This window comes from Gigantopelta aegis, chromosome 8 (assembly GCF_016097555.1).
Source record: "Gigantopelta aegis isolate Gae_Host chromosome 8, Gae_host_genome, whole genome shotgun sequence".
NCBI lineage: Eukaryota > Metazoa > Mollusca > Gastropoda > Neomphalida > Peltospiridae > Gigantopelta > Gigantopelta aegis.
The window spans coordinates 53949652-53976290 of NC_054706.1; the positions used below are offsets into that span (position 1 = coordinate 53949652).

The window sequence follows — 26639 nt, forward strand, 5'->3', positions numbered from 1 at the left end:
GAGACAACATGGATATTCAGAGTACCTCAACTCCTTTAAAATCTTTCCATTGAAACACATGTACTTAACTGACCCCTGAATATAGGCACAGAAATACACTGTCATGTCCTTATCATTGTCATTATCATCATCATCATCATCATCATCACCACCACCACCACCACCACCATCATCATCATCAACATCACCATCATCATCATCTATACGAGACACTATTTTTGTACCAGTATAAATAAATAACCTTTTAATTTTTACTTAAATTTAACTTTTATTTTTTTAAGGTTGCGTGTGCTCGTTTTTGTGAATATACGCTCGTATCTCAATAAAGGGTTCACGAATTTGCGTGTACACCCTCTAAATACATACACTCGTACTTAATGAGTGTATACACCAGCAATGTCTTCTTTTAGTATGCATCACATCTTGTCACAAGTAAAGTTTGCTGGTTTCTGCTAAGCATGTATGTTCACCAAAGTAATTGCAATGCGTCAGGTATGTGTTTACTTTGCAGAGATGCATCTTTGCATAGCACAGACTAAATCAATGAAATGTAGCGCTCGTGAACTTTATCCCACTCTGTTATAGTTCGTTGCGTCAAAAAAGAAAGAAAACCGACGAATTGGAATGCAACTCTATTTTGAATGTGAAACGTTAAAACTCGTATAGAAACATAATTATTAAGTTTTATACCCATGTCAAGTCCCATAACAATTTTTGGCTAAAATTCTAAGTGTAATGAAAAAACTTTTTTTTTAATTGCCATCAAATTTTATAGGTTTTGTCTCCGTTTTTATACAGTGTTGAAGCTATTAATGGAACAGCCAAGTAAAGCAAAATTTGCACGTGCAGTTTTGCCTTTAATCTCCATGTACTTTATTATTGATAACCTAAAGATAAAACTGCTTACCTTGGCTGGTCCGGCATTTTGTCTTTACCCTTGTATTAAAACTGAAATTTAATCTATACAGATTGTTGGTAATTTGTTGAGAATTTTTAAAATGATGAAAATTGTATGCGTTTAAAATTAATCATGTTTTTTATATCAGTTTAAACATTACTTATTATAGTTACAAGCCAATTCATCGTTTCCTGTTTGACGCAAATGAATGAGAGTTTACTAAAACTATCGTAACAAACGCTGTAAAAGAAAGGGAAAAAAAGAGGAATAATATAGTAGGGCATAATATGTGGTCTCAACATTACAAAGCGTTATAGGCAGGAAAGGGAAATTGAAATGTCAGATATTGTGTTATTTTATTGTTAAACGACCCCAAATTTAAAGAAATTGCACACCATTAAATTTTGTCAACCCTCTTGTTATTAAGCAAAGAGTCTACACTAAGTCTTGTCCTAAAAATCATAGCTTTATTTCGACGACTTTCGGGTTTCCTTGTGACATTTTATTTTATTTGAGTGTTGATTACCAGTGTGGGTCTCCACTCTATAACTCTATACAACAAGAATCTCGATATACATGTATGTTGTTAGATCGACGATTGTTTGCAATCTCAGGTAGTCCTTCTGTATGGTTTCCTCCTCTTCGCAGAGTTAATGATGTAAAAAAAAGTGTAACATCAATGTTATTAGACGATTATGATATTTGTGAATGTAGAAGTCGTGAATATTTAATATTTAAATTGTTTATTTGAACGAGGGTCATTGTCCACCAGCTAGCAACTAGATATTTGATGTTTTCGTAAGGCTATTATTATCCTACAATTGTTGATTGCGTTTGTCGGTGATGGAATCAAAGTATGCTAAGACTATATTTTGTTCAGTAATTCTAGTTTTGTTTTAAATCTTTCTTCTTCTTTTTTGTTTTTTGTTTATAGCCATGATGTAGAAACTGCAAAAACTGAAGAACATGAAACTGCACTAAAAAGCATAAACTTCTGGATAAATGGAACACTATACACAGGTAACCCAGTATAAGTTATATGCAGTTACTTATTTGAGTGTTTTTCTGTTCATCTACACTGTCTGGCACATGTCCGTGAATTTAGACTGGAATGCCAATAATTTACCCTAAACGTCATAACATAGACCTACATGTGCAGTATTAACCTATCATTAGAAACTGAATTATTTTAAACAATTTATTTATATATTTTTAGTGCATAATCAGATTGTGTGTTATAATCTGTTTTGAGGTGTAGTTTTGTTTTGTTGTCCCCCCCCCCCCCATCTTCAACGCTTATGTGTCTACAAGAGTGGTCTCCCATACAAAAAATGTGCAGTCAAGAGTTATTTCCCTTATTACTTGTTCCGTTTGGTGTAGGACTTTCCTTTGGCACTGTCACGTATAAAGAACATTATAAATACTTATAATAAATAGGGTTAGGGTTAGTGACAGTGCCAAAAGAAAGACCTTCCGTTTGGGTTTTTTAACGACACCGCTAGAGCACATTAATTTATTAATCATCGGCTATTGGATGTCAAACATTTCGTAATTTGACATATAGTCTTAGAGAGGAAACCCGCAACATTTTTTCGATTAGTGGCAAGGGATATTTTATATGCACCATGCCACAGACAGGATAGCACATACCACAGCCTTTGACACTCCAGTCGTGGTGTACTGGCTGGGACGAGAAACAGCCCAATGGGCCCACCGAGAGGGATTGATCCTGAACCGACCACGCATCAGGTGAGCACTTTACCACGGGGCTACGTCCCGCCCCCAGATCAAAGATGAGACTTTATGTCCTTGGTACAGGTCTACCTCTGTTGTCTGGGTTGTTTGTACAGGACAGGTGTTAATGGTTTGCAGTGGCCACCTTTTTAAAGAGACTCCTGATTTTTCTGCCTTTGTAACATATTTAATTTTGGCTAATATTAAATGTTTTTTTGTTTTGTTTTGTTTAGAATATCGGAATCCATTATCCAAGGTGTTTCTGGTCATCCTAATGTTTGTAGTAGCTCAAATTGGATTTTACCTCCCAATAATTGTAATGTGTGTATCTGTGTGTGTGTGTGTGTGTGTGTGTGTGTGCACGCACGCGTGCATGTGTGAGTGAATGTCGGGGTTTCTGCCAGAGGGTAAACTGGGTATGGTGCCATACCCAAAATGTTTTGCAGATTTGTGTTTTGAAGTTAACCTTTTGACAAAATTAATCACTTATCATTACTGTATGATTTTCTTAACCCTAACCCTAAACGTAACCCATTTTCTTTCTGAGGGAGTCCCCCCCCCCCCCTCCCATACCCCCTGTGACTGTGATTGCATTCAGTTCCATAGCACCATACCCAAAAATGTCTTTCTGGCAGAAACACTGAATGTGTGTCTTGGTGTGTATAAATAATTGTTGTGGTTATTATTATCATCTTGATGATGATGATGATGATAAAATGCAGTTTGGTCTACTGGAAACAGTAGGATAGCCAGAAACACACTGGATTTACAAACATGATTTGTATTTTAAACATCCCTAAAAGGTGTAAAATACTGGTGTGTAATTGTTATCATTATGGAGTGTGATTTAACTCAGTCGGTTGAGCGCTTTTCCGAGGTGCTTGCACTGCAGGATCGAATCACCTTGGTGGATCTATTCAACTGATTAGGTTTTTTCCTCATTCCAACCAGTGCACCACAACTGGTCAAAGGCTGTGATATGTGTTGTCCTGTGTGGAATGGTGCATATAAAAGATCCTTGCTGCTGATGTAAAAATGTAGCAGTGTCCCTCTGATGACTATAAGTCAGAATTACCAACTGTCTGACATCCAATAGCTGATGATTAATTAATTAATTAATTAATTAATGTGCTCTAGTGGTGTAGTTAAACAAAACAAACTTTAAACTTTATCATTATAAAGTCTACATCATCTGAAAACATGTTACAATAGCAGTAAAGCTGCTAATTAACCTTAGGGTTTTGGTACAGTAAAATATTTAGGCTATTACAGTATTTTACTATTAACCTAAGGTGAACCCACACAGTATGAGTGCCTCTTATGAGAAAAGCCAACTGTGACAAGACAAACAATACGATTTCATCAATTGCTAGGCAATTGGCTATTCTCATACAAGGCACTTGTATAATATGGCATTCGCCTTTACAGAATTACTACTTGAAAATTTTAGCTTAAATTATCCATTTTGGCAAATCTAGCATGCATTTGTAATATTTCAAAATTAAGATTATGCAACTTTAAAAAGTCAACCTATATGTACTTCAGAAACTAGGATCAGCAGTTTTAATGGGGGTTTTTAAAATTTAATTTGATTTCAGTTGGTCCAGAATATGATTTGACAATATCGCTGAACACGTTCATCCGAGATGGGCCCGGGTTAAAGGGCACAAAGGTCATGTGTCACGAGGGAGGCTGTGGATGCTGCACTGTGACAGTCACCATTCCAGACCTCGTCTTCCACAAGGAGAAAACATTCGCCATTAACTCAGTATGTTGTGTTCATTTGCACTCCTTGCTTTTATACATCAATGTTAATGATACATCAAATTATGCAGTGGAACGGTGATTAAATGACCAGGGCCCTGTTCCACAAAGTTGGATTGGATTGGAAAACATATTAACGTGCCTATATCCAATTAAGTTTCAAGCACAATCTCTGAGTTTGCCAGTGACTGGGTCTGGAACAGAAGGGTAGGTGGAGTAAAGTTGAAAATGGGAAAGTTGAAAATAGCAATTAGTAAATAAGTTAATACAATTTAAAAATAATAAAATAAAAAATCATAAGTCAAAAATGAAAAAGAATTGACTGCTCGGCCGAATATTTTTATAATTTGGAGCATTTTAGATGGACAATCCAAAAATAAATAAGAGAAAGAAGAGAGGATCAGACTATTTAATATTATTAAAAAAGAGAAGAATTTCAACATAAAATTTTGAACGAAGGTCTAAAAGTTTAAAGTCCAATCTATATGTCCAAGTGAGTTGCTCGTCAAGGCTGTTATGGTGCTCATTTTGCTTGCAATGTCTGCCCACTGTTCAGATGTGATAATTTATAAATCCATGTGCTGTAATGGTGTTGTTAAACAAAACAAGACTTTAGTGCTAATTTTGCTTGCAGTGTCTGTGTCCACTGTACAGCTGTGATGGCTGGCAGATCACCACGGTGGAGGGACTGGGCAGTCAGAGAACTGGCTTCCACCCGATCCAAGACAGGTTGGCCAGGTTCAACGGCACCCAGTGTGGCTACTGCACGCCTGGCATGGTGATGACCATGTATGGGTGAGTGTTCTTAGTTTACACTAGTCACATCCGATCCAGACCTCGCCATGAAAAAAAACACCTAAATCTAGGGAGTGATTGATTACTTACACTGTAGTTCACTTCCGGGTGAGAGTTCATTCATCAAGGTCCATTATAGTTCCTAAATATAACATATGTTGTGGTTCACGTATTCAATTTTAGTAAGTGGGGAAGAATTAAAACAGTTTGTATATTTTCAACGGTAAGCCCTCTGGCTGGATTTTGCCCATCTTATTTTGCATTATTGTGTATTGACTTTTTGGGACATTGGTGTACAGCAGATTAGGCGGTCGGTGTGAATTGGTTTCTGCACCACCTGTTCGGATCTCAACTACAGCCAGATGTGGTCATAAAGCAAAACAGCTGAGAAATAAATGGTCTCAATTTTGGACATAGATGCTTATATATGTTCACAATGGTATATGTTGTTAGTGCCAATGAGAACCTGTTCTGTTAGCAACTTTGTTTGACAATGGCCAATTTAACATGGATTTCATTGACAGATGGCATCTGTGTAGTTCTTCTTCAGTGTTCGATTGGTTATATTATATCCTTTGTCCCGTGAGTCACAAAAAGGGATGTCAGGTGTAGATCTTTTGCAGAGCCCCACAGCTTGGCATCCATCTGTGTAGTGAGACCTTAGATTACGGGGAGCCATTTAAGATATAATCTTAGTTATAAACTCACACATTCACAAATTCACATATTACTTAAGTATGGGAGCTAAATATTACCAGTACTCTCCTTGAACTGGACTCGGGTGAGTAATGGAAAGCGAGAGTGATAGCTCCCCATAAGATGCGAGGTCTGCAGAGGCACATCTGATTCTCAGTACATCATATACAGTGAAACCCCACTAAACCGGACACCCTTGGGACCAAGTGAAATGCCTGGTTTTAAGAGATATCCGGTTTAGAGAGGTTAAGTTCTGGACCAAATTTTAAAAAAGGACTGTGTGAAATGTCCGGTTTTGGGGCAATTCCCATTTACAAAGGGTCTGGTTTTGAGAGGTTTCACTGTATATATTGTGTGTTTGTCTTTGGTGTTGGGATGGTGAGCTTTGTGGTAGTTGGAGTATTCACCTAAGGTATGATTGGTAAATCAAAGGCTATGGTATCAAAATAATCATACCTTAAACACCAAATAGTTCAAAATCTGCTGAGGTGTCATTAAACATAAAAAAACAAATTCCTTTCCTTTCCGTACAGTGTTACATAACTCTTTTAGTAGACCAATCACTTGAGGTGCTTAGGCAGGGTTTCTGCCAGAAAGAACTTTTTGCATATGGCGCTATGGAGTTGAATATTTACAGTATGTGTGTTGAATGAAACCACAGTCAACAGAGGGTATGGGGACCTCCCACAGAAAGAAAATGGGTTAGGTTTAAGGTTAGGGTTAAGAAAATCATACTGTAATTATAAAGAATGCCAATTCAGTAGTTGTATCTCCAATATTTATTATCAGCATCAACATCGTAGTCATAGTACAGCCATAGCCACAGCCACAGCCATATCCACAGCTTTAGCCACAGCCATATCCACAGCTTTAGCCACAGCCATATCCACAGCTTTATCCACAGCTTTATCCACAGCCATATCCACAACTTTATCCACAGCCATATCCACAGCTTTAGCCACAGCTATATCCACAGCTTTAGCCACAGCCATAGCAACAGCTTTATCCACAGCTTTATCCACAGCCATATCCACAACTTTAGCCACAGCCATATCCACAGCTTTAGCCACAGCCATATCCACAGCTTTATCCACAGCCATATCCACAACTTTATCCACAGCCATATCCACAGCTTTAGCCACAGCCATATCCACAGCTTTAGCCACAGCCATATCCACAGCTTTAGCCACAGCCATATCCACAGCTTTATCCACAGCCATATCTACAGCTTAACTGAAATAATAATACTGAGAATATATCATAATTACAAATACTGATTTGAACATATGCGATTCATAGTGATAACCAATCTAATTAAAATTAGCTCCACTATTACATGTGGATCTAACACCAGCCAGTTGGAGCTCATGTCCACCAATCAAAACCTTACTTGCAGAATCTGCCAGTGATTTAAAAATAATTTGAAAACATTCCGAATTGTCCTGAGGGTATACGACATGTTTCGTGTGAATTACGAATGCCGTAAAACATGTTTTATTTTATAAAATAAATAATTTGTAATGTAAAACTGAAGACTGATTTAGTTAGTTTTTTTTATAAATAAATACATATTTTTTAATGTAAAATTGAAGACTGATAACCCACCCCGTACGTATTGGTATGGTTCGCTGTACTGCAGCCACTAAAATAGACTCGCCCGATATTTTTAGAATTTGTATGCTCCCAAATAACGTTATAAAAGGCGAAGTGTGATTGGTCAATATTTAAATTATTATTTACAGACGAAATGTAACCTGGACATTGGGGACTACGCAGTGTTGTTAGTTTTAAATCACTGGCAGGATTCTGCAAGTAAGGTTTTGATTGGTGGACATGAGCTCCAACTGGCTGGTGTTAGATCCACATCTAATAGTGGAGCTGATTTTAATTAAATTGAGTGATAACATGATTCATTATGTTATTTATAGAGAATCAATAATAAACAATGCATTTTTATATAATAATACAAACTATTAATGTACATATTCTTTAATAGGTCAATAAAAGAATGTTCAATCCACTCTAAGTGTAAGAAATACAATATATATACAATTTTACACCATTTGATATCTATTAAAGATATATTTAAGCTAATTTTGCTTTATAAGCAAATAATATATTACCTAAACTTTCTCAACTAATTTATACATTATAATACATACCGTTTAATATAAGCGTTGGCATTATAATGTTTAATACCAATAATACAAAGTTAACAACAATCATTAAAACGTTACCAAGCATGACATCATAATACTTGCGTGACGTTAAACGTAAATAAACATCAATACAATAAACGTGTATATTAATAGCACCATATAAAGTTTGGCCTTAACAGTAATGAAAAAGAGTTGTTAATTTTGTCAAAATCTGCAAAATATTTGGGTATGGCGTTATACCTGTTTTACCCTCTGGCAGGAACCCTCTTAGGTTGAAGGAATGAAACCCGTCACTGGACCCATTCTCTGATTAGGTCTTTTCCCGCCCCAGCCAGTGCCCCACCACAGGTATATCAGTTCTTCTACTTCTTCATCTTCTTTAGCGATCCTGGCCATGTCAGATGGGTAGTCAGTATTGTGGACGAATTCCGACGTCTGCCTTAGCGACGTCGCCGGTCCTCACAGCTTCTCCCTCAGGTCCACTGCACTGGGCTAAATTTGCTGTCGCAGGGTGTTGAAGGTGGGATGGTATACCAGTTAAATGAAAAGAGGTTTTTGATTTGTTCTTTACAGACTTCTCCAAGAACATCGTATACCAACAAGACAAGAAGTAGAGGACAACTTTGGTGGAAACATATGTCGGTGTACTGGATACAGGCCAATCCTAGATGCAATGAAGTCATTTGCTTCTGACACAACGTCACAAAATGGAGGCTGTATAGACATTGAGGTAATATATTAGTAATTTTAAGTTTAAAGCTTGTTTTGTTTAACGACACAACCAGAGCACCTTGATTTATTAATCATTGGCTATTTGGATATCAAACATTATTTTGGTAAGTTTTGACTTGTAATCTTAGAAGAAATCTACTACATTTTTCCATTAGCATTTTCCCACACTTAGGACAGCACATACCATAGTCTTTGATATACCAGTCATGGTGGACTGGTTGGGACGGGAAAAAACCCAATCAGAGAATGGGTCCACTGATGTGGTTCAGTCCTACAATGGAAGCACGAGACAACAACCATGAATCCAAATTTAAATAACAACCACGAATCCAAACTTAAATAACAGCCACGAATCCAAACTTAAATAACAGCCATGAATCCAAACTTAAATAACAGCCACGAATCCAAACTTAAATAACAGCCACGAATCCAAACTTAAATAACAGCCACGAATCCAAACTTAAATAACAGCCGTGAATCCAAACTTAAACAACAACCATGAATCCAAACTTAAATAACAGCCACAAATCCAAACTTAAATAACAACCATGAATCCAATAACAGCCATGAATCCAAACTTAAACAACAACCATGAATTCAAACTGAAATAACAACCATGAATTCCCCCTCCAAAAAAATTAAAAATAAATAAAAACATAAAAAAATAAACTCCACTAAACAAACCCTAACCATATCAATCCAGTTAACAAGGTTGCATTGTACTTGATTTTGCAGGATTTGAACAAACATCTTTGTCCGAATGCTGGAAAACCTTGCACTCAGTGTGAAAAGGCTCATTCTCAGCAGGCTCATTCTCAGCAGGCTCATTCTCAGATGGCTCAGTCTCTGCAGGCTTATTCACAGCAGGCTCATTCACAGCAGGCTCATTCTCAGATGGCTCAGTCTGTGCAGGCCCAGTCACAGGCTAATTCACAGCAGCCTCACTCTCAGCTGGCTCACACTCAGCTGGCTCATACTCAGACGGCTAATTCACAGCAGGCTCAGTCACAGGCTCATTCACAGCAGGCTCGGTCACAGGCTCATGTAAAGAAGGGTGAATCGCATGCCAAGCATGTCTGTCCTGGTCTACACATTGAGAGACATGAACAACACTGGTACCAGCCACACAATCTGCAGACTCTACGTAAAATCATTCAGGAAAATGCTGACAAAAGACTGAGGCTAGTTGCTGGAAACACATCAGTAGGTTAGGCTTTATATGTATTTATAGGCTTTATATGTATTTATAGGCTTTATATGTATTTGTAGGCTTTGCGTACTGGCTGGGAACTCTACTAACGTGCCCATATCCAATTAAGGTTCAAGCACGCCCATCCTGGATTTGGCCTCTGACTCTGCCAGTGACCAATTCCGGGACGGGCTTTGCATATTAAAATATATTGGTTACAATCTACAGATTATGTAACATCATTCAAGAAAATGCTGACAAAAGACTGAGGCTAGTTGCTGGAAATATGCCAGTAGGTTTCATTCATTCATTTATTCAGTTGTAGTTAGTTTCGTGCATATATCCTATTACAGTTCCAGCATGCTGTCTGGGGCACACACACTTCAGCTGTCGGGACTCTGTCCATGACAGAGGGTTAGTAATTAGTGGTTAGTGAGAGAGAAATTGGTGTAGTAGCCTTACACCTACCCACTGAATGCAGGGCTGTAGCTAGGATTTTTTTTGGGGGGGAGGGGGGGCAACTGAGTAGTTAATAGTCTAAAACTCCTTAAACGGGTAAGAAGAGAATTTTCTTTGAGTTTCTATAATGCTTTCCCTCACTAGCTACGGCCCTGGAATGCATGGGATCAGGTACTGGGAAATGAACCCAGTACCTACCAGCCTTTTGTCCGATGGCTTAACCACTACGCCACCGAGGCCCATGTCAGTAGGTTAGGTGTTACATGAATATATTATAGAATATAATATAGGCTTTGCATATTGAAATGAATTGGTTGCAGTGTACAAACTCTATGCAACATCATTCAAGAAAATGCTGACAAAAATCTTGAGACTACCGGTAGTTGCTTGAAATCCTTCAGTAGATTAGGCATGACATGTACATTTTGCATATTTAAATCACTTGGGTACAATCTTCATGGTCTGGGTGATTTTACATATGATGTCTTTTCATTTCACTACCAAATATATATTTCCTTCTAGGTATCTACAAGAATGAAGGCCCGTTCGATATCTTTGTGAATCTGTGTCGGGTCAGAGAGTTGTTTACTGTGGAGGTAGGTATTCAGGGTTTCTGCCAGAAAGAAATTTTTTGGTATGGTGCTATGGAATTGAATATTTACAATGTGTGCGTTGCATGCACCTGCAGTCCCCCAGAAAAAAAAAAAGAGTTATGTTTAGGGTTAAGGTTAAGAAAATCATACAGTAATGGTAAGAGTCATTCATTTTGTCAAACAGTTAACTTAAAAAAATAAAATCTGCAAAATAATTTGGGTATGGCACCATACCCGTTTTACCCTCTGGCAGAAACCCTGGTATTGTTTTGTGTCATTTATTTAATTTTGTCAGATTTATTTTGCAATTATTACAATTATCCCATTATACCACCAAATAGATGATATTAATTAAAAAAAATAATAACTTAATATTATAATTTCTGCCTCCTTTCCTTTCTGGGGGTGGGATTTGGCTCAGTCGGTTGAGTGCTCGCTTGAGGTGCTTGCGTCATAAGATCGAACCACCATGTTGGATCCATTCAACTGACAGTTTTTTCTCTCGTTCCAACCAACCAGTGCACTACAACTGGACAAAGGTCTTGGTATGTACTTTCCTGTCTGTTGGAAATTGCATATAAAAGATCCCTTGCTGCATTAGGAAAAATGTAGCTGGTTTCCTCTGATGACTGCCATTCAGAATTATCAAATGTTTGACATCAATGTGCTCTGGTGGTATCGTTATAAACAAAACAAACTTCTTCTTCTTTTCCTTTCTCTCCCCCCCCCCCCCCCCCCCAGTATAGCAACTCCTAGTATCTTTCAATTTCTTTGACTTTCCACCTTCACATCCCAGTCCTTGTATTTCCAACCATTACAAATGCTTATCTGTTGTAGTCATTTCCCATCAGCTTTTGCTGTGGGTTTAGTCTGACCACTTCAGGGAGTATTTTTGGGGTTTTTTTTGTCCTTGTTAAGAGGCACCTGAAACCACTTAATCCCCTCCCAGTGGCGAGACGTAGCCCAGTGGTACAGCGCTCGCTCGATGCGTGGTCGGTGTGGGATCGATCCCAGTCAGTGGGCCCATCGGGATATTTCTCATTCCAGCCAGTGCACCACGACTGGTATATCAAAGGCTGTGGTATGTACTACCCTGTCTATGGGATAGTGCATATAAAAGATCCCTTGCTGCTAATCGAAAAGAGTAGCCCATGAAGTGGTGACAGCAGGTTTCCTCTCTCAATATCTGTGTTGTCCTTAACCATATGTCTGATGCCACATAACCGTAAATACAATATGTTGAGTGCGTCGTTAAGTAAAACATTTCTTTCTTTCTGTCTACTCCCCTCCCCTCCTGCCGGTATCTTTTAGTTAATATCATGGGCCAAATTAAATAAAAACAGGTTATCCTCAAAACATTTCACCTCAGACCCACTAAAATGTTAAACTTTAATTAGATGAAATTAACTTGAAATGCATTTTTTAATATCTACATCTCTTTGGCAGCTGTTAATAACATTACTGTTTATAAAGATGTCAGTGTGCTCAAAACAGACACAAAAAAACAAAACTTGTTGCATGCATTCAAATTAATTAGATCTAAAGTCCTTACATTATGAAAATGCTGGGCATGGTAAGATGTGTTTGAACAGGCTTTTGGTTATTTATTTTTTGACATCTGCAAAAAAACAATTGAGGGCATGCACCCCTCAGCAATCACCCTGGATCTGCACCTGCCATTGTAAACTAAGTTTATTGAAACACAGTTCAAGATTTAAATCTCTCATACTTGAACCACCAATGTGAAATTAGGCCATACAGAAATACTTCAATGTCTTTGTCTGTTTTCATTATCTAGGTGAATCCACACAGTGTGATGTTTGGGTCCGGTTTGACATTGACAAACTTGATAACAAAACTGAAGGACATTGATGAAATGAAGCAAACAAATAATGAACACTGTTACTTTTCTCAAATTGTGGAGCATCTGAAAAAGATTGGAAGCGTACAAGTTAGGAATGTAAGTCTGATATACAGTTTTATCATATATTAGCTAGCATATCCAGTGTAATCAAAGTATGTGATATTTTTCAGATCACATACTTTCAGAATTTGATAACTTTGCAAATTAGATATGCTGATGGAAAGAAATAAAGGATCACACAGATAGCAACAAGAAATAATGACTGCATCAAAAATCAATTCATATTGAATGGGAACATATAGGCAGCTCATTCAACACTACTGATATTCAATCCGACATTACAACTGTGTATGAAATACAGACATTACTACGCTAGTAGTGAATTAAATTTGGTCTACAATTCCATGTGTTTCCTTATTTCTTTCCATCAGTATATAAATTAATGCAGGTCACAGCACTGCCCGGTACGTTTATTGACATTTAAGCAAACTTTCTACAGTGACACTCCATAATTGATGTGTGCATTCATAGTCATCAAACAAAAACATTTCAATAGCAAGTTTACACTGAAAGCTGTCCAGCGTTCAGAAAGTAAAAAAATGTTAAGTACTAGTTTATTTTTATGTAAGGACATCCAAAATGACTTCATTTGAGTTTGATGTCATTTTCATTCAAAATGACACAGCGTCACATATTCTTACATCATTTGAATATAGAGTAATATGACTGGAATTAAAGTTGTGTATACTGTTTACAAAGTCATGTTGTATTAAGCTTGAGATTATATGATAAAGAGATTATTACCCTAGTGTGTTTCGGTATCGTCAATATCATATATTAGGAATAAAAATAATGTATTATGCTCACCAGAGACTTCCATAATACAATTTTTATTCCTAATATATGATATTTACGATACCAAAAAACATTCTTGTAATAACCTCTATTTATTATCCATGTAGTTCAACATAACTGAGTTAATAATAATCATATGAAGCACATGTGTAATAACAAGTGTAATGACATAATTTTGGGAAGCGAAGTCATAACATGACGTTGCTTCTCCAGTCCTTGCTCAGACAGTGCATTTCAAATGTGACGTCATTTCATTGTCTCCTCCTAGTTGTGGCTGAAACATTTTGAGTTGGGTCTTTTTATTCATAAATAAAACAACAATAATAATATGAATAATAAAGAAATTATTATACTCGCGTGTGAGTCGTACTCATTTTATGAAACTTGGGCAATACAAAAATCCTGACACTCGTTTCGTAAAATCAGTATGACACACCAGCTCCTATAATAACTTCTATGTATTAATTTAAGTTAACTACTTGGTACAGTATTCCAGCATAACTATTATGATTGGATTTCAAGCCTAATCCAAAATATCTTCAGTGGGCAAGTTAATTACCATATTCTTTTAAACAAATAGATATCACGAATTGTAATAAAAGCACTTTAAAAAACAACTAAAATGAAATAGCATGATTTAGTTATGTAACATTATAAACTGGTGATTTGTAAATAATAAAAAATATATATTTTTTAATAATACAAATAAGATAAAGGATTCATCTTTTGTTATTAAAGTCACTGATCCTAATTCTTGAAGTATACACCTTTTCTTTTTGTCATAAAAACAAACATCACAATCACTAGAAACCAATTGTCCATATACACCTTTTCTTTTTGTCATAAAAACAAACATCACAATCACTAGAAACCAATTGTCCATATACACCTTTTCTTTTTGTCATAAAAACAAACATCAGAATCACTAGAAACCAATTGTCCAAATTAATATATCCAATTAAGGTCCAAGGTACTTGGGTACACATCTTGGACTATCTGTCTGGGACAATTCCGGGTCATTTCGGCCTAAAACCATTTCGAACCCTGTGTTGTTTCGCCCTTAGTCCTATTCACCCAGGGTTGCTTCACCCTAAATCTTATTCCTCGAGAGTCATTTCACCCCCCAAAATAAATATATTTAGTACAGTTTTGAAGTCTTTGTTTTTCTTCTGTTTATTCATACCAAATATTAGGTAATTTTCTGTCTGGATATTAATGCCTTATCAGCATTACTTTCTGTCGGCTGAAGCTGGGCGAAATCAACATATCATACTCAGCATTTGAAATTGCTGTATGTAGTATATTTAATAAAAACACACAGCACATCAGTAGTATGCAGTGTGACTGTTCATAAATTAAATTATTAATGTTGTGAATATATTGTCTGTATATTATCTAAGGCCTGTACGTATTTCATGTAAATAATATTGGAAATAAACAAAATTATAACATTATTTTTATCTGTAAATATAAACACACAATTTAGACCGCAATGTGTGAAATCTAAAAATCAATGAATATAGGATACATCAATGAATAAAGGTACTTTATAAAACAATAATTTTAAAATTAGGGCAAAACAAAATATGGAGCGAAACGACTTGCTTACAGGTACGAATCGACCCTGGTCAAAAAGACTCAGGTGAACTAGTAATAAGGGTGAAACAACCTGTTATTGTACAGGACAGTCAGTTAGTAGTTAGTTTTTAATGGTTAATAAGGGAGAAATTGCTAAACTCGCACTGGGTGGGAGCTGGTACTTGGATGTGAACCCAGTACCTACCAACCTTAAGTCTGATGGCTTAACCACTACACCACTGAGGCCGGTATATGTAAGTAATGTGTGACTGAATGCTTTTACACTGTCTAATATCTAGGGTCAGTGTGTTCGCTGTTGAATTACTGAACTACATGTAGTTCATGTCTTCTGCTGTTAAAAAAACTCTTTCAGCATGCAGTTTTTATATTTTAATTATGTTACAGTGTTATTTTTATCATTCAGTTTCATAACTTTTTCTTTTACATGGTCATTTTTATCTAAAAGTTTCATATTAAAGCTGTTCACCTTTGTTTCTGGACAGTGTAAAATATTTTCAACAATTACAGTTAACTTATATACCGGGGTATTATGTATAACGTTTTTGCTTAATGTTTCGATTTAACAATCCCAAGTGTTTCTGGTTACTTTGGTGTTTGTAACAGTACAAACAATATTTTATTTAAACAGAAGAGGTACATAATTCTGAAATTTGTGTCGGTGGCTTTGATATATAGAGATTATATAGAGATTATTATACGAGCTTGTGTGTCGTACTTATTTTACGAGAACGAGGGTAATACATGAATCCTTACACGAGTTTCGTAAAATCAGTACGACTCACACGCAAGTGTAATAATTTCTTTATTATCCATATTATTGTTGTTGTTTTCTTTATGAATAACAAGACCCAAGTCAAAATATTCCAGCCACAACTAGAAGGAGACGACGAAATGATGTTATATTTCAAATGCACAGTCTGAGCTAGGACTGGAGAAGTAGCGTCATGTTATGACGTCGCTTCCCAATATTATGTCATTACACTTGTTATTACACGTGTGCTTCGTATGATTATTATTAACTTGGTTATGTTGAACTATATGGATAATAAATTTCTATCTCTGTGTTGTTTCTAGGTTGCCACTTGGGCCGGTAACCTGATGGTAAAGCACGATCATCCAGAATTCCCATCGGACGTCTTCACTCCAATGGCAGCTGTTGGTGCTAAAGTGCATATCTTTGGTATTTGTCTTATAATTAAAGAAAGTTTGGTTTGTTTAACGACACCACTAGAGCACATTGATTAATTAATCATCAGCTATTGAATGTCAAACACTGTAATTATTACTCATATTCATCAGAGGAAACACGCTACATTTTTTTCTAATGCAGGGGAGGGATCTTTTATTATGCACCATCCCACAGACAGGATAGTACATACCACAGCCTTTGATATACCTGTCGTGGAGCACTGACTGGAATGAGAAATAACTCAATGGGCCACCGACGGGGATTGATCATAGACTGACCGATCATCAAGCGAACGCTTTACCACTGGGCTACGTCCCGTCCCGTCTTATAATTAGTCCTAGTGGAATACTGTGTCCTAGTAGCTCACTGGTGAAGTGCTCGCCTGATGCACAGTCAGTCTAGGATCAATCCCCATCAGTGAGCTCATTAGGTTGTTTCTTGTTCCAGCCAGTGATCCACAACTGGTATAGCAAATATAGTGGTATGTGCTATCCTGTTTGTGGGATGTTGCATATAAAAGAACCCTTCTAAACAAAAAGAGAAGTGCATTGCGTGGCGGCAGCAGGTTTCCTCTCTCATTATCTAATTACCATATAATGGTAATTAAATGTGTTATGTGTGTCATTAAATAAAATATTCCTTCCTTATTACATGTGTGTCACAGCTTAGCGAAATAAAGTAAAAAACATAAAATGGCTTATTAAATATGCTACTTCTCAAATTTAATACTTTTCAATTCATTGTTAGATACAAAAGATGGATCCAGCACATCTTCAACTTTGTCTGATTTCGTAAATAGCGTGGATATGACGGGAAAAGTTATAACAGGACTTGAGCTGTTCCAGCTGACCAACAAACACAAACTGAGATTATTTAAAATTATGCCACGGTCACAGGTAATAAAAACTTCACAGTTCTTTTATAACAGGTAACAAGAACGCTACTGTTCTTTTCTTTTATAACATGCAATAAATAGAGATTATTATATACAAGATTGTGTATCGTACCTATTTTACAAAATGAGTATCAGGATTTTTGTATTGCCCGAGTGAGAGGTACAATCTAGCAAATTGTTTTGCCAAGTGTGTACAAAAAATCTTCAAATAAACAATAAAACTAAAACTTTACGAGGTATATCTTTTCAAAAGAAATTCAAGACTTTTGACAAATTTAACCACTGATGTGTGTTGTTACAATATGATCATGATTTTCTCAGCCACATATGTAACAGACGTACATGTAACACGATTTTGTATTTTCATCCAACCCATCAAGCAAATCACATGACATTTCATACACTCCAACATATCCTGTAGTTCACCCACAAATATCACAGTGTACTTATGCAGGGCTTCTAGAATTTTTATAAAATTCACTAGCCATGGGATCAGTAATTTAAAAAATGTACTAGCCACGATTAAAAATCCACTAGCCCTACTTTACTTTAAAGGCATACTGTCACGGATTTAAGGAACTTATTTCTAAAAAATTTGATAAATAAAAATTACATTAATTGTTGGAAACAAAATCTAGCTATCGCATTAACTGAACCATGATGGATTGAAATCCATGTCAACCCTCTCAGCAATTTTAGTTTTTGAATTGTGGACCATTGCCATAATTCAATTATTTTTTACAAAATATCATTAATAAATGGAGTATGGTTGTTATAAAGATGGTTGAATAAAGTTCATTTAGGGACAAATCAAATTAGTTTTGTTTAGGTAATACTTTGTTAGACCATTAAATAGGTCAGTGGTCTGTGACAGTATGCCTTTAAGTAAATACAATTTTACTAATTAATAGTAATAATCGGATATGTCACCTAAAGAGGGAGATGGAGCTTAAAAATACTAAGATTGGGGGTGTGTGGGGGTGAGAGTGGGTTACAGGATATTCATATTTTAAAAAATAGACTAAAATGCAGGATTTGACAACTTTTGTTTTCACTAGCCGTTGGGCATGGTAATATTAGTTATTTATTAGCCCAATGTTTAATATCACTAGCCATGTGAGTAGGGCTACCATAATCTAGAAGCCCTGACTTATGGTATGAATTAGCAATTGACTAATCAAAAATGCATGAAATTTATCTAAAAAGTAATAAACTAATCAAAGTACTAAACATCCAGTAGCTATATATATATATGACTGCATTTTATTAAGTAACAATGCTAGATTTTAAAACAAAGTTTTACTTTTAACACCATATCTCACTTAATGTTTTGGTTTTGTTCTTACAGAATTCATATGCCTATTTGAATGCTGGATTCCTAATCAATATTGATGCTTGGAAGCTGCAGGTTTTGGGGAAACCATCAATTGTATTTGGTGGAATTAGTGAATCAATGGTGAGTACTTTTCATGAAGAAGGAAAAAAATCTTCACTTTTACTTCTGACTGTATTTGACTGGAAATAAATAAATCAAGGGGATGAGGGTGGGGGGGGGGGGTGGCAAGACAACTCATTGTGAGCTTAGCATGGGGTGGGCTTATTCTCAGTCAAGGGGCTAATTTTCGGTCAAATACGGTAGTAATGAAAGTCAAAATTGCCATATTTGAGACATTTAATAAACACTAATTAAACAATGTGCTGAGGTGTTGTGAAGCAGACATTCCTTTCCCTTCCTTTCCTCTCAAACCTACTACAGCAGATGTCTTACTGTATAGGTTTTTGTTTCGGCTCAGTTGATAAAGCGCTCATTTGGTCATAGAATCCAAACCTCTTGGTGGACAGCGGGCTCATTCTTTGACTGGTTTTTTTTTCCTATCCCAACCAGTAGCCCACAACTTGTGCATCAAAGGCCGTGATATGTGCTGTCCTGATTGTAGGAAAGTGTATATCAAATATCCCTTGCTGCTAATAGAAAAATGTAGCAGTTGTCCTGTAAGACTATGTCACAATTTAGGAGCAGATCTGGAATTTTTTTGAATTAATTTTTTATGGGGGTGGGGATGGGGGGGGGGGGGGCGAGGGGCTAAAGGGGAAAAGCACATGCACATGGACCAACTCATAAAAAGGGCATCCCAATGGATAAACAGGGAAAAAAAGGGGCATTTGAATATTTTAGTAGGGGATGGGTTCTCTAGTCCCCTCTCCTTTGGATCTGTGTCTGCAACTATCAAATGATTGACATCCAATAACTGTGTTCTAGTTGGGTTTTTAAACTAAATGCCCCAAGCCCTGGCCATGTTAGAAATTTGGCTTGGGATGGACATACCTGAACATTGAAATGATATAGGCATGTAATTATAGTTTACTAACTACATTAAACAAAAACAACTTTAAAAGAGAGGTTGAGCAAGGCATTTGGCCTGGTAGGCATATTCAACAATATTTAATGTACAGTATTGCTTAATATTAACAAGTACATTGGTATATTTAATTAATATAACAATAAAAATGTACCAGCTATTGTATATGATGGGTGCAGCCATTTTTCCTCCATGCTGCAAATACACCCCGTATAGTGAGCATGTAATCAAGTGGTGCAAAACACGATATGTCAAGAATTAGTCAGTACTGAAGCATATGAGTGCGCCGTTAAATAAACCATTTCCTTCCTTTATTGAGCGAGTTAATACACTGATTTTATTATATTTGTTTATATTAGATGCATGCTGAGAAGACGGAATCTTACATGAAAGGGAAAGATCTGACTGATGCAATTATGATGAAACGTAAGCCAGTTTGACCATTATACATACCCATTGTTGTTATTTTCATGCTAATATCAGATCAGATTAAAACTCTGTTAGTAGCTGAACAAGCCATAAAACATTTGAAATGATTGTTCACTACAGGCAATGATACTTCTTCATGAAATCTTGGAATTCCAAGAAAAGAGAAAAAGTAAAATGATTAATTGTTAACTAACATAAACATTTTTTTTTTTTTTTTTTTTTTTTTATTCATTTTTTTAAATTATTTTTTTAAATTATTATTTATTTATTTATTTATTTATTTATTATTTATTATTATTTACTAACATTAACATTTAAATTTTTTTTATTTATTTATTATTATTATTATTTATTTTTTTTAATTATTTTTTTATTATTATTATTATTTTATTATTAGTTTTTTTTAAATTAATTTAAATTAAATTAGATTAAATTCAGTTCAGTTCAATTCAATTCAAATTCAATTCAATTGACAAAAAGAAGAAATCAAATATATGAAATTGGACTTTAGAAAATGGTTTAACGTGTTTTAGAGTAAGAATGGAAAAAGTATTGAAATTTATATTTTAGAATAATAGTTATCAAATGTGCTGTTTGTGTTAAGCTGTATCATTCCTGTGTATTGGCTATTAAAATGAACATGTTACAGACATACTGGAATTGCTGAGGAGAGAGATAAAACCAACAAAAAATGAGAGGCAACCCAGTCCTGAGTATAGGCATGATGTGGCTGTCCACCTATTCTTCAAGGTACGAGGTAATTTAATGTCTGTAATTATAGAAAGTAATAGTTTTTTTTTTAGAGATATTCAATATATTTGTTTAATCATGTTATAATAATTGTAGGTGTTAGATATATGGTAATTGCAACACATGCTGTCATTTCATTCATTCATTTATTTATAGTTATTTTCGTGCTTATATCCATTTAAGGTTCAAGCACACTGTCCTGGGCACACACATCTGCTATCTATCCAGAACAGTGGGTTAGTGGTTAGTTGTTAGTGAGACAGAAGTGGGTGCAGTGGCCTTATACCTAACCATTGTTGTTAAAACTCACTCTGGGTGAAAACTGGTACTGAGAAGTGAACCCAGTACCTACCAGCCTTAAGTCCGATGGCTTAACCACTACACCACTGAGGCTGGTCACTTGCTGTCAGGAAGAAGTACTGTCTTGATTCAATTTATGTTGGAGGTGCGTACCGGCTTCGGTGGCATTGTAGTTAAGCCATCGGACGGAAGGCTGATAGGTACAGGGTTCGCAGACCGGTATCGGCTCCCACCCAGAGCGAATTTTAATAACTCAACACTAACAATTAACAACTAACCCACTGTCCTGGACAGACAGCCCAGATAGCTGAGGTGTGTGCCCAGGACAATGTGCTTGAATATTGGATATAAGCATGAAAATAAGTTGAAATGCATAAATGGAGGTGTGTGAATCAGACACTACTAATCACTGTACTGTCTTGGTTTCAGTTTATGTTGGAGGTGTGTAAATCAGACACTACTAATCACTGTACTGTCTTAGTTTCAGTTTATGTTGGAGGTGTGTGAATCACAGACTCTACTAATCACTGTACTGTCTTGGTTTCAGTTTATGTTGGAGGTGTGTGAATCACAGACTACTAATCACTGTACTGTCTTGGTTTCAGTTTATGTTGGAGGTGTGTGAATCACAGACTACTAATCACTGTACTGTCTTGGTTTCAGTTTATGTTGGAGGTGTGTGAATCACAGACTCTACTAATCACTGTACTGTCTTGGTTTCAGTTTATGTTGGAGGTGTGTGAATCACAGACTCTACTAATCACTGTACTGTCTTGGTTTCAGTTTATGTTGGAGGTGTGTGAATCACAGACTACTAATCACTGTACTGTCTTGGTTTCAGTTTATGTTGGAGGTGTGTGAATCACAGACTACTAATCACTGTACTGTCTTGGTTTCAGTTTATGTTGGAGGTGTGTGAATCACAGACTCTACTAATCACTGTACTGTCTTGGTTTCAGTTTATGTTGGAGGTGTGTGAATCACAGACTCTACTAATCACTGTACTGTCTTGGTTTCAGTTTATGTTGGAGATGTGTGAATCAGACTCTACTAATCACTGTACTGTCTTGGTTTCAGTTTATGTTGGAGGTGTGTGAATCAGACTCTACTAATCACTGTACTGTCTTGGTTTCAGTTTATGTTGGAGGTGTGTGAATCACAGACTCTACTAATCACTGTACCGTCTTAGTTTCAGTTTATGTTGGAGGTGTGTGAATCAGACTCTACTAATCACTGTACTGTCTTGGTTTCAGTTTATGTTGGAGGTGTGTGAATCACAGACTACTAATCACTGTACTGTCTTGGTTTCAGTTTATGTTGGAGGTGTGTGAATCACAGACTCTACTAATCACTGTACTGTCTTGGTTTCAGTTTATGTTGGAGGTGTGTGAATCACAGACTACTAATCACTGTACTGTCTTGGTTTCAGTTTATGTTGGAGGTGTGTCAATCACAGAATCTACTAATCACTGTACCGTCTTGGTTTCAGTTTATGTTGGAGGTGTGTCAATCACAGACTCTACTAATCACTGTACCATCTTGGTTTCAGTTCATGCTGGAGATATGCGATAAGCAGCTAAAAACTCATAAGAATGATTCAGGAAAGACTGACTTGTTGCGTCCCATATCTTCCGGCAGGCAAGCCTATGACATAATTGGTGAGGAAGAATGGCCTCTGAAGCAAGGGATGCCCAAACTGACTGCTGCATTACAGGTTAGCTTAGACTCAGGTTGTTTGGGGTTGTGGGTTTTTTTTTTTACATCCTTCAAGTCCATGGTGTCCATAGGAAATCATTTAAAATTACGTTTTTTCCTCATCTAAAATTCAAAACAAGCAAAATGCTTCCAAACTCATTAAAGAAGGATGAAATAAATCACATGAGAAAAAATCAAGGACCACTGATACGTTTGAAGAATACTTTTTTGTTGATTGTTTGGACATTTGAATTGGCTCATATATGGGAGATGGGAAATGTCCATCCAATTACCCACCCATCTTAAAACCTATCCACCATTCTATATATCCATATACCCATCCATCCATCCATGACCCACCTATCCATCTATCCATTCATTCCATTCACCCAAAATCCATCATCCATCCATAATTCCCACCCATCCAAAATCCATCCATCCATCCATCTATCCATTTATCCATCCATGACTCACCAACCCATCCATTCATCCCATTCACCCAAAATCCATCATCCATCTATTATTCCATCCGTTCGTCTGTCTGTCCATCCATCCATTCATCCGTCCGTCCGTCTGTCCGTCCATCCACCCATCCATCCATTAATCCATCCATCCATCTATCCATCCATCCATCTATCCATCAATTTCACTGATTCCCCTTCCAACTATTTCGTCCATCAAATTGTCTGCCATATTTTATTAGTTTATGTAATACATTGTATAACATTGTTTTTAAAAACCACCCGCTTCAAAAAACACAATTTAAAAAGATGATAAAACTTGATGTTTCGTCTGTATATTACAGACATCTTCGAGAATAGAAAATACTGTAAATCAAGAAATGTTAGAAAATTTAGTAAGGCCATACTAAACGTTAATATTTCATGATGCTAAATTTAAAGATCTAAATAAAATATATTTTTGTACGATTGTTTTGTCAGTGATTAACTGAACACACCACACTGGCTACATGCTATTGATTAAACTATATGTCAGGGCTTCTAGAATTTTCATAAAATCCATTAGCCATGGGATCAGTGATTTAAAAATTTACTAGCCACAATTAAAAATTCACTAGTCCTACTTTACTTTAAGATAATATAATTTTACGAAATAATAGTAAAAATCAGATATGTCACCTAATGAGAGAGCTATAGCTTAAAAACACTAACATTGGGGGTGAGGGTGAGGATATTTATATTTACAAAATAGACTTAACTGCAACATTTGACCAAAAAAAAAATTCACTAGCCGTCGGATATGGCACATTGAATATCACTAGCCATGGGAGTAGGGCTACCATAATCTAGAAGCCCTGTATAAGTAATAGTTAGCATGCACATACTGCAATTTTGTACTATATTTAAGTTACCCCGAAGATGAATACAAAAATATAAATAAAATATATCAAAAATATTCTTTCAGCTGATCCTACAACTTAAACTTAATTTTTGTAATGTTTGCTATGTCAACCTCACTAATGTTTTATGTGGCTAATATTTTACTTATTTGGATTTTGCTAAGTTTTAAGATCACTAATATTTTATGATTTACATTATTATGCACTATATGATATGTTGCAGGCCTCTGGAGAAGCACGGTATGTGAATGACCTTCCTCACCTCAGTTATGAGCTGGCGGGCTCTCTCGTTCTCACTGCACTCGGACCAGCAGTCATTGAAAAGATTGATGCTTCAGCAGCTCTGGTTTGTACATAATATTCCCATGTACCGGTAATATTAACAATAAATGAGAGATGGTGATGTGAGGTTATTAGATAACAGGTGTAGATCAATATTTTGTTACTAAAACCTTCATTATATAATCTATCTTGTTAATTTGTAGTGTTAAATCATATTTAACATTTGAAACAAACAGCAAATATGATACTGTAGTTTATTTATGATAAAGTTGTCAAATAAAAAACCCTGCTTTTTCAGCCATTTATGTCTGTTCATGTAATATAATAGTTCATTTATAAAATGGATGAGAGAAAAAAAGGTACACTCTAGTGGTGGCAATTTCGACCCTGGGACTTGACAAGCATTGTCCAAGACAGAAATGTCCAACTCTTCGGATGTACATTTTTTATCCCACATGACAATATGTGATGGTGTCTTATTTTCTTAGACAGATCCATTCCATGACATCAGCCCATGCGAATAAATCTGTCTTGCATGGGCTATGACGTCATTGAATTTAACATGGGGAGTATTACGGTGTTGGTAATATATGACATCATACTTGATGTCCATTTTCAGAGTTTATTAATTTGAGATCGATATTTTGTTATTAAAACCTTCATTATAAAAGCTATATTGTTAATTTGTAGTGTTAAATTTTATTTAACAGATGAAACAAACACGGCAAATATGATAATGTAGTTTATTTATGATAAAACGGTCAAATAAAAAAGTTACTTGTTCAGCCATCTTTGTCTGTTAGTGTAAAATAATGGTTTATTTACCAATTGAATGATTGGTGGTGGAAATTTCGACCTTGAGACTCAGCAAGCCTCATCCCAGGTTGAAATATCCACCACCTCGGGTGTACTTTTTCTGTCCCACATGACAACATATGATACAGTCTTATTGTCTTTACCTGAGACATATGCAAAGGTTTTTATTTATTTATTTACAATTGCTTGGGCAGCATGTTAATCAATGTTGCTGGGTTGTTTGTTTCTGTAGGCTTTACCAGGAGTGGTGGATTTTATCACAGAAGAGCATATTCCAAGGACTGGAGTAAATAACTACCTGAGAAAAGAACATTTCGACATGAAGCCAGAAGAGGTAATCAGGAATTTTGATAGTCATATATCTTTACACAACATAATTTTCTTAAAGTCGCATAAACAAGTTTGAATCGATGAAAATGGATATCAAGTGGATATTAACATACAAACCTGTAACCCATCTTAGTAGAGTTAGAATAGAGTGAAACAAGAGTCTGTGACACTGAAATTTGGAAATGCTCCCTAAAAATAGACAAGAGGTCATCTCCATAATCTTTACTTCTCTGAGGTACATGTACATATGCATTTTTAGAATGATAAAAAAATGCATTTCATGGTGTTACAAACACCAAGATGACCAGAAACACTTTGGATATATGGAAATGGATAATTGAAACAATAAAATGTAAATAATGTTTGATTTCAATTACCAGAAATGACTCTTAACATTGAAAAATATGTGGTAGTGTTTAAAAACTAGTGCGACTTTAATAGCTGAGGTGGGCGGGACGTAGCTCACTGGTAAAGCATTTGCTTGATGCACGGTCAGTCTGAGATCGATACACATCGGTGAGCCCATTGGGCTATTTCTCGCCCCAGCCAGTGCACCACGACTGGTATATCAAAGGCCATGGTATGTATTATCCTGTCTATGGGATGGTGCATATAAAAGATCCCTTGCTACTAATGAAAAAATGTAGCGGGTTTCCTCTCTATGACTGTGTCAAAAATGACCATATGTTTGACATCCAATAGCCAATGATTAATAAATCAGTGTGCTCTAGTGGTGTTGTTAAACAAAACAAACTTTCTTCTTCTTTTTTTGTGGGTCTAGATATTGAGTCACACATTTATATTTTAGTACTTGTTTGAGGAGTAATAAGTCATAGAGCCAATTCTCCCTCATGAACCCATTAAGATATTGGCTATTACAACCAGTGCTTCACAAC

At 36.0% G+C, this 26639-nt stretch overlaps 1 protein-coding gene across 1 annotated transcript in view; it reads left to right on the plus strand.

The window, feature by feature from the left end:
* LOC121379110 (xanthine dehydrogenase-like) overlaps positions 1 to 26639 on the plus strand; it is a 66770-nt gene that overhangs the window by 3534 nt on the left and 36597 nt on the right. Inside the window, exons 3-17 of the mRNA XM_041507584.1 lie at positions 1833 to 1918; positions 4231 to 4400; positions 5031 to 5191; positions 8620 to 8776; positions 9514 to 9985; positions 10949 to 11022; positions 12818 to 12979; positions 16412 to 16517; positions 17274 to 17422; positions 18770 to 18877; positions 20141 to 20207; positions 20860 to 20960; positions 22810 to 22974; positions 24539 to 24661; positions 25646 to 25747. Of these exons, the coding sequence (XP_041363518.1) occupies positions 1833 to 1918; positions 4231 to 4400; positions 5031 to 5191; positions 8620 to 8776; positions 9514 to 9985; positions 10949 to 11022; positions 12818 to 12979; positions 16412 to 16517; positions 17274 to 17422; positions 18770 to 18877; positions 20141 to 20207; positions 20860 to 20960; positions 22810 to 22974; positions 24539 to 24661; positions 25646 to 25747 (2203 nt within the window). The remainder of the gene's footprint in view (positions 1 to 1832; positions 1919 to 4230; positions 4401 to 5030; positions 5192 to 8619; positions 8777 to 9513; positions 9986 to 10948; positions 11023 to 12817; positions 12980 to 16411; positions 16518 to 17273; positions 17423 to 18769; positions 18878 to 20140; positions 20208 to 20859; positions 20961 to 22809; positions 22975 to 24538; positions 24662 to 25645; positions 25748 to 26639) is intronic.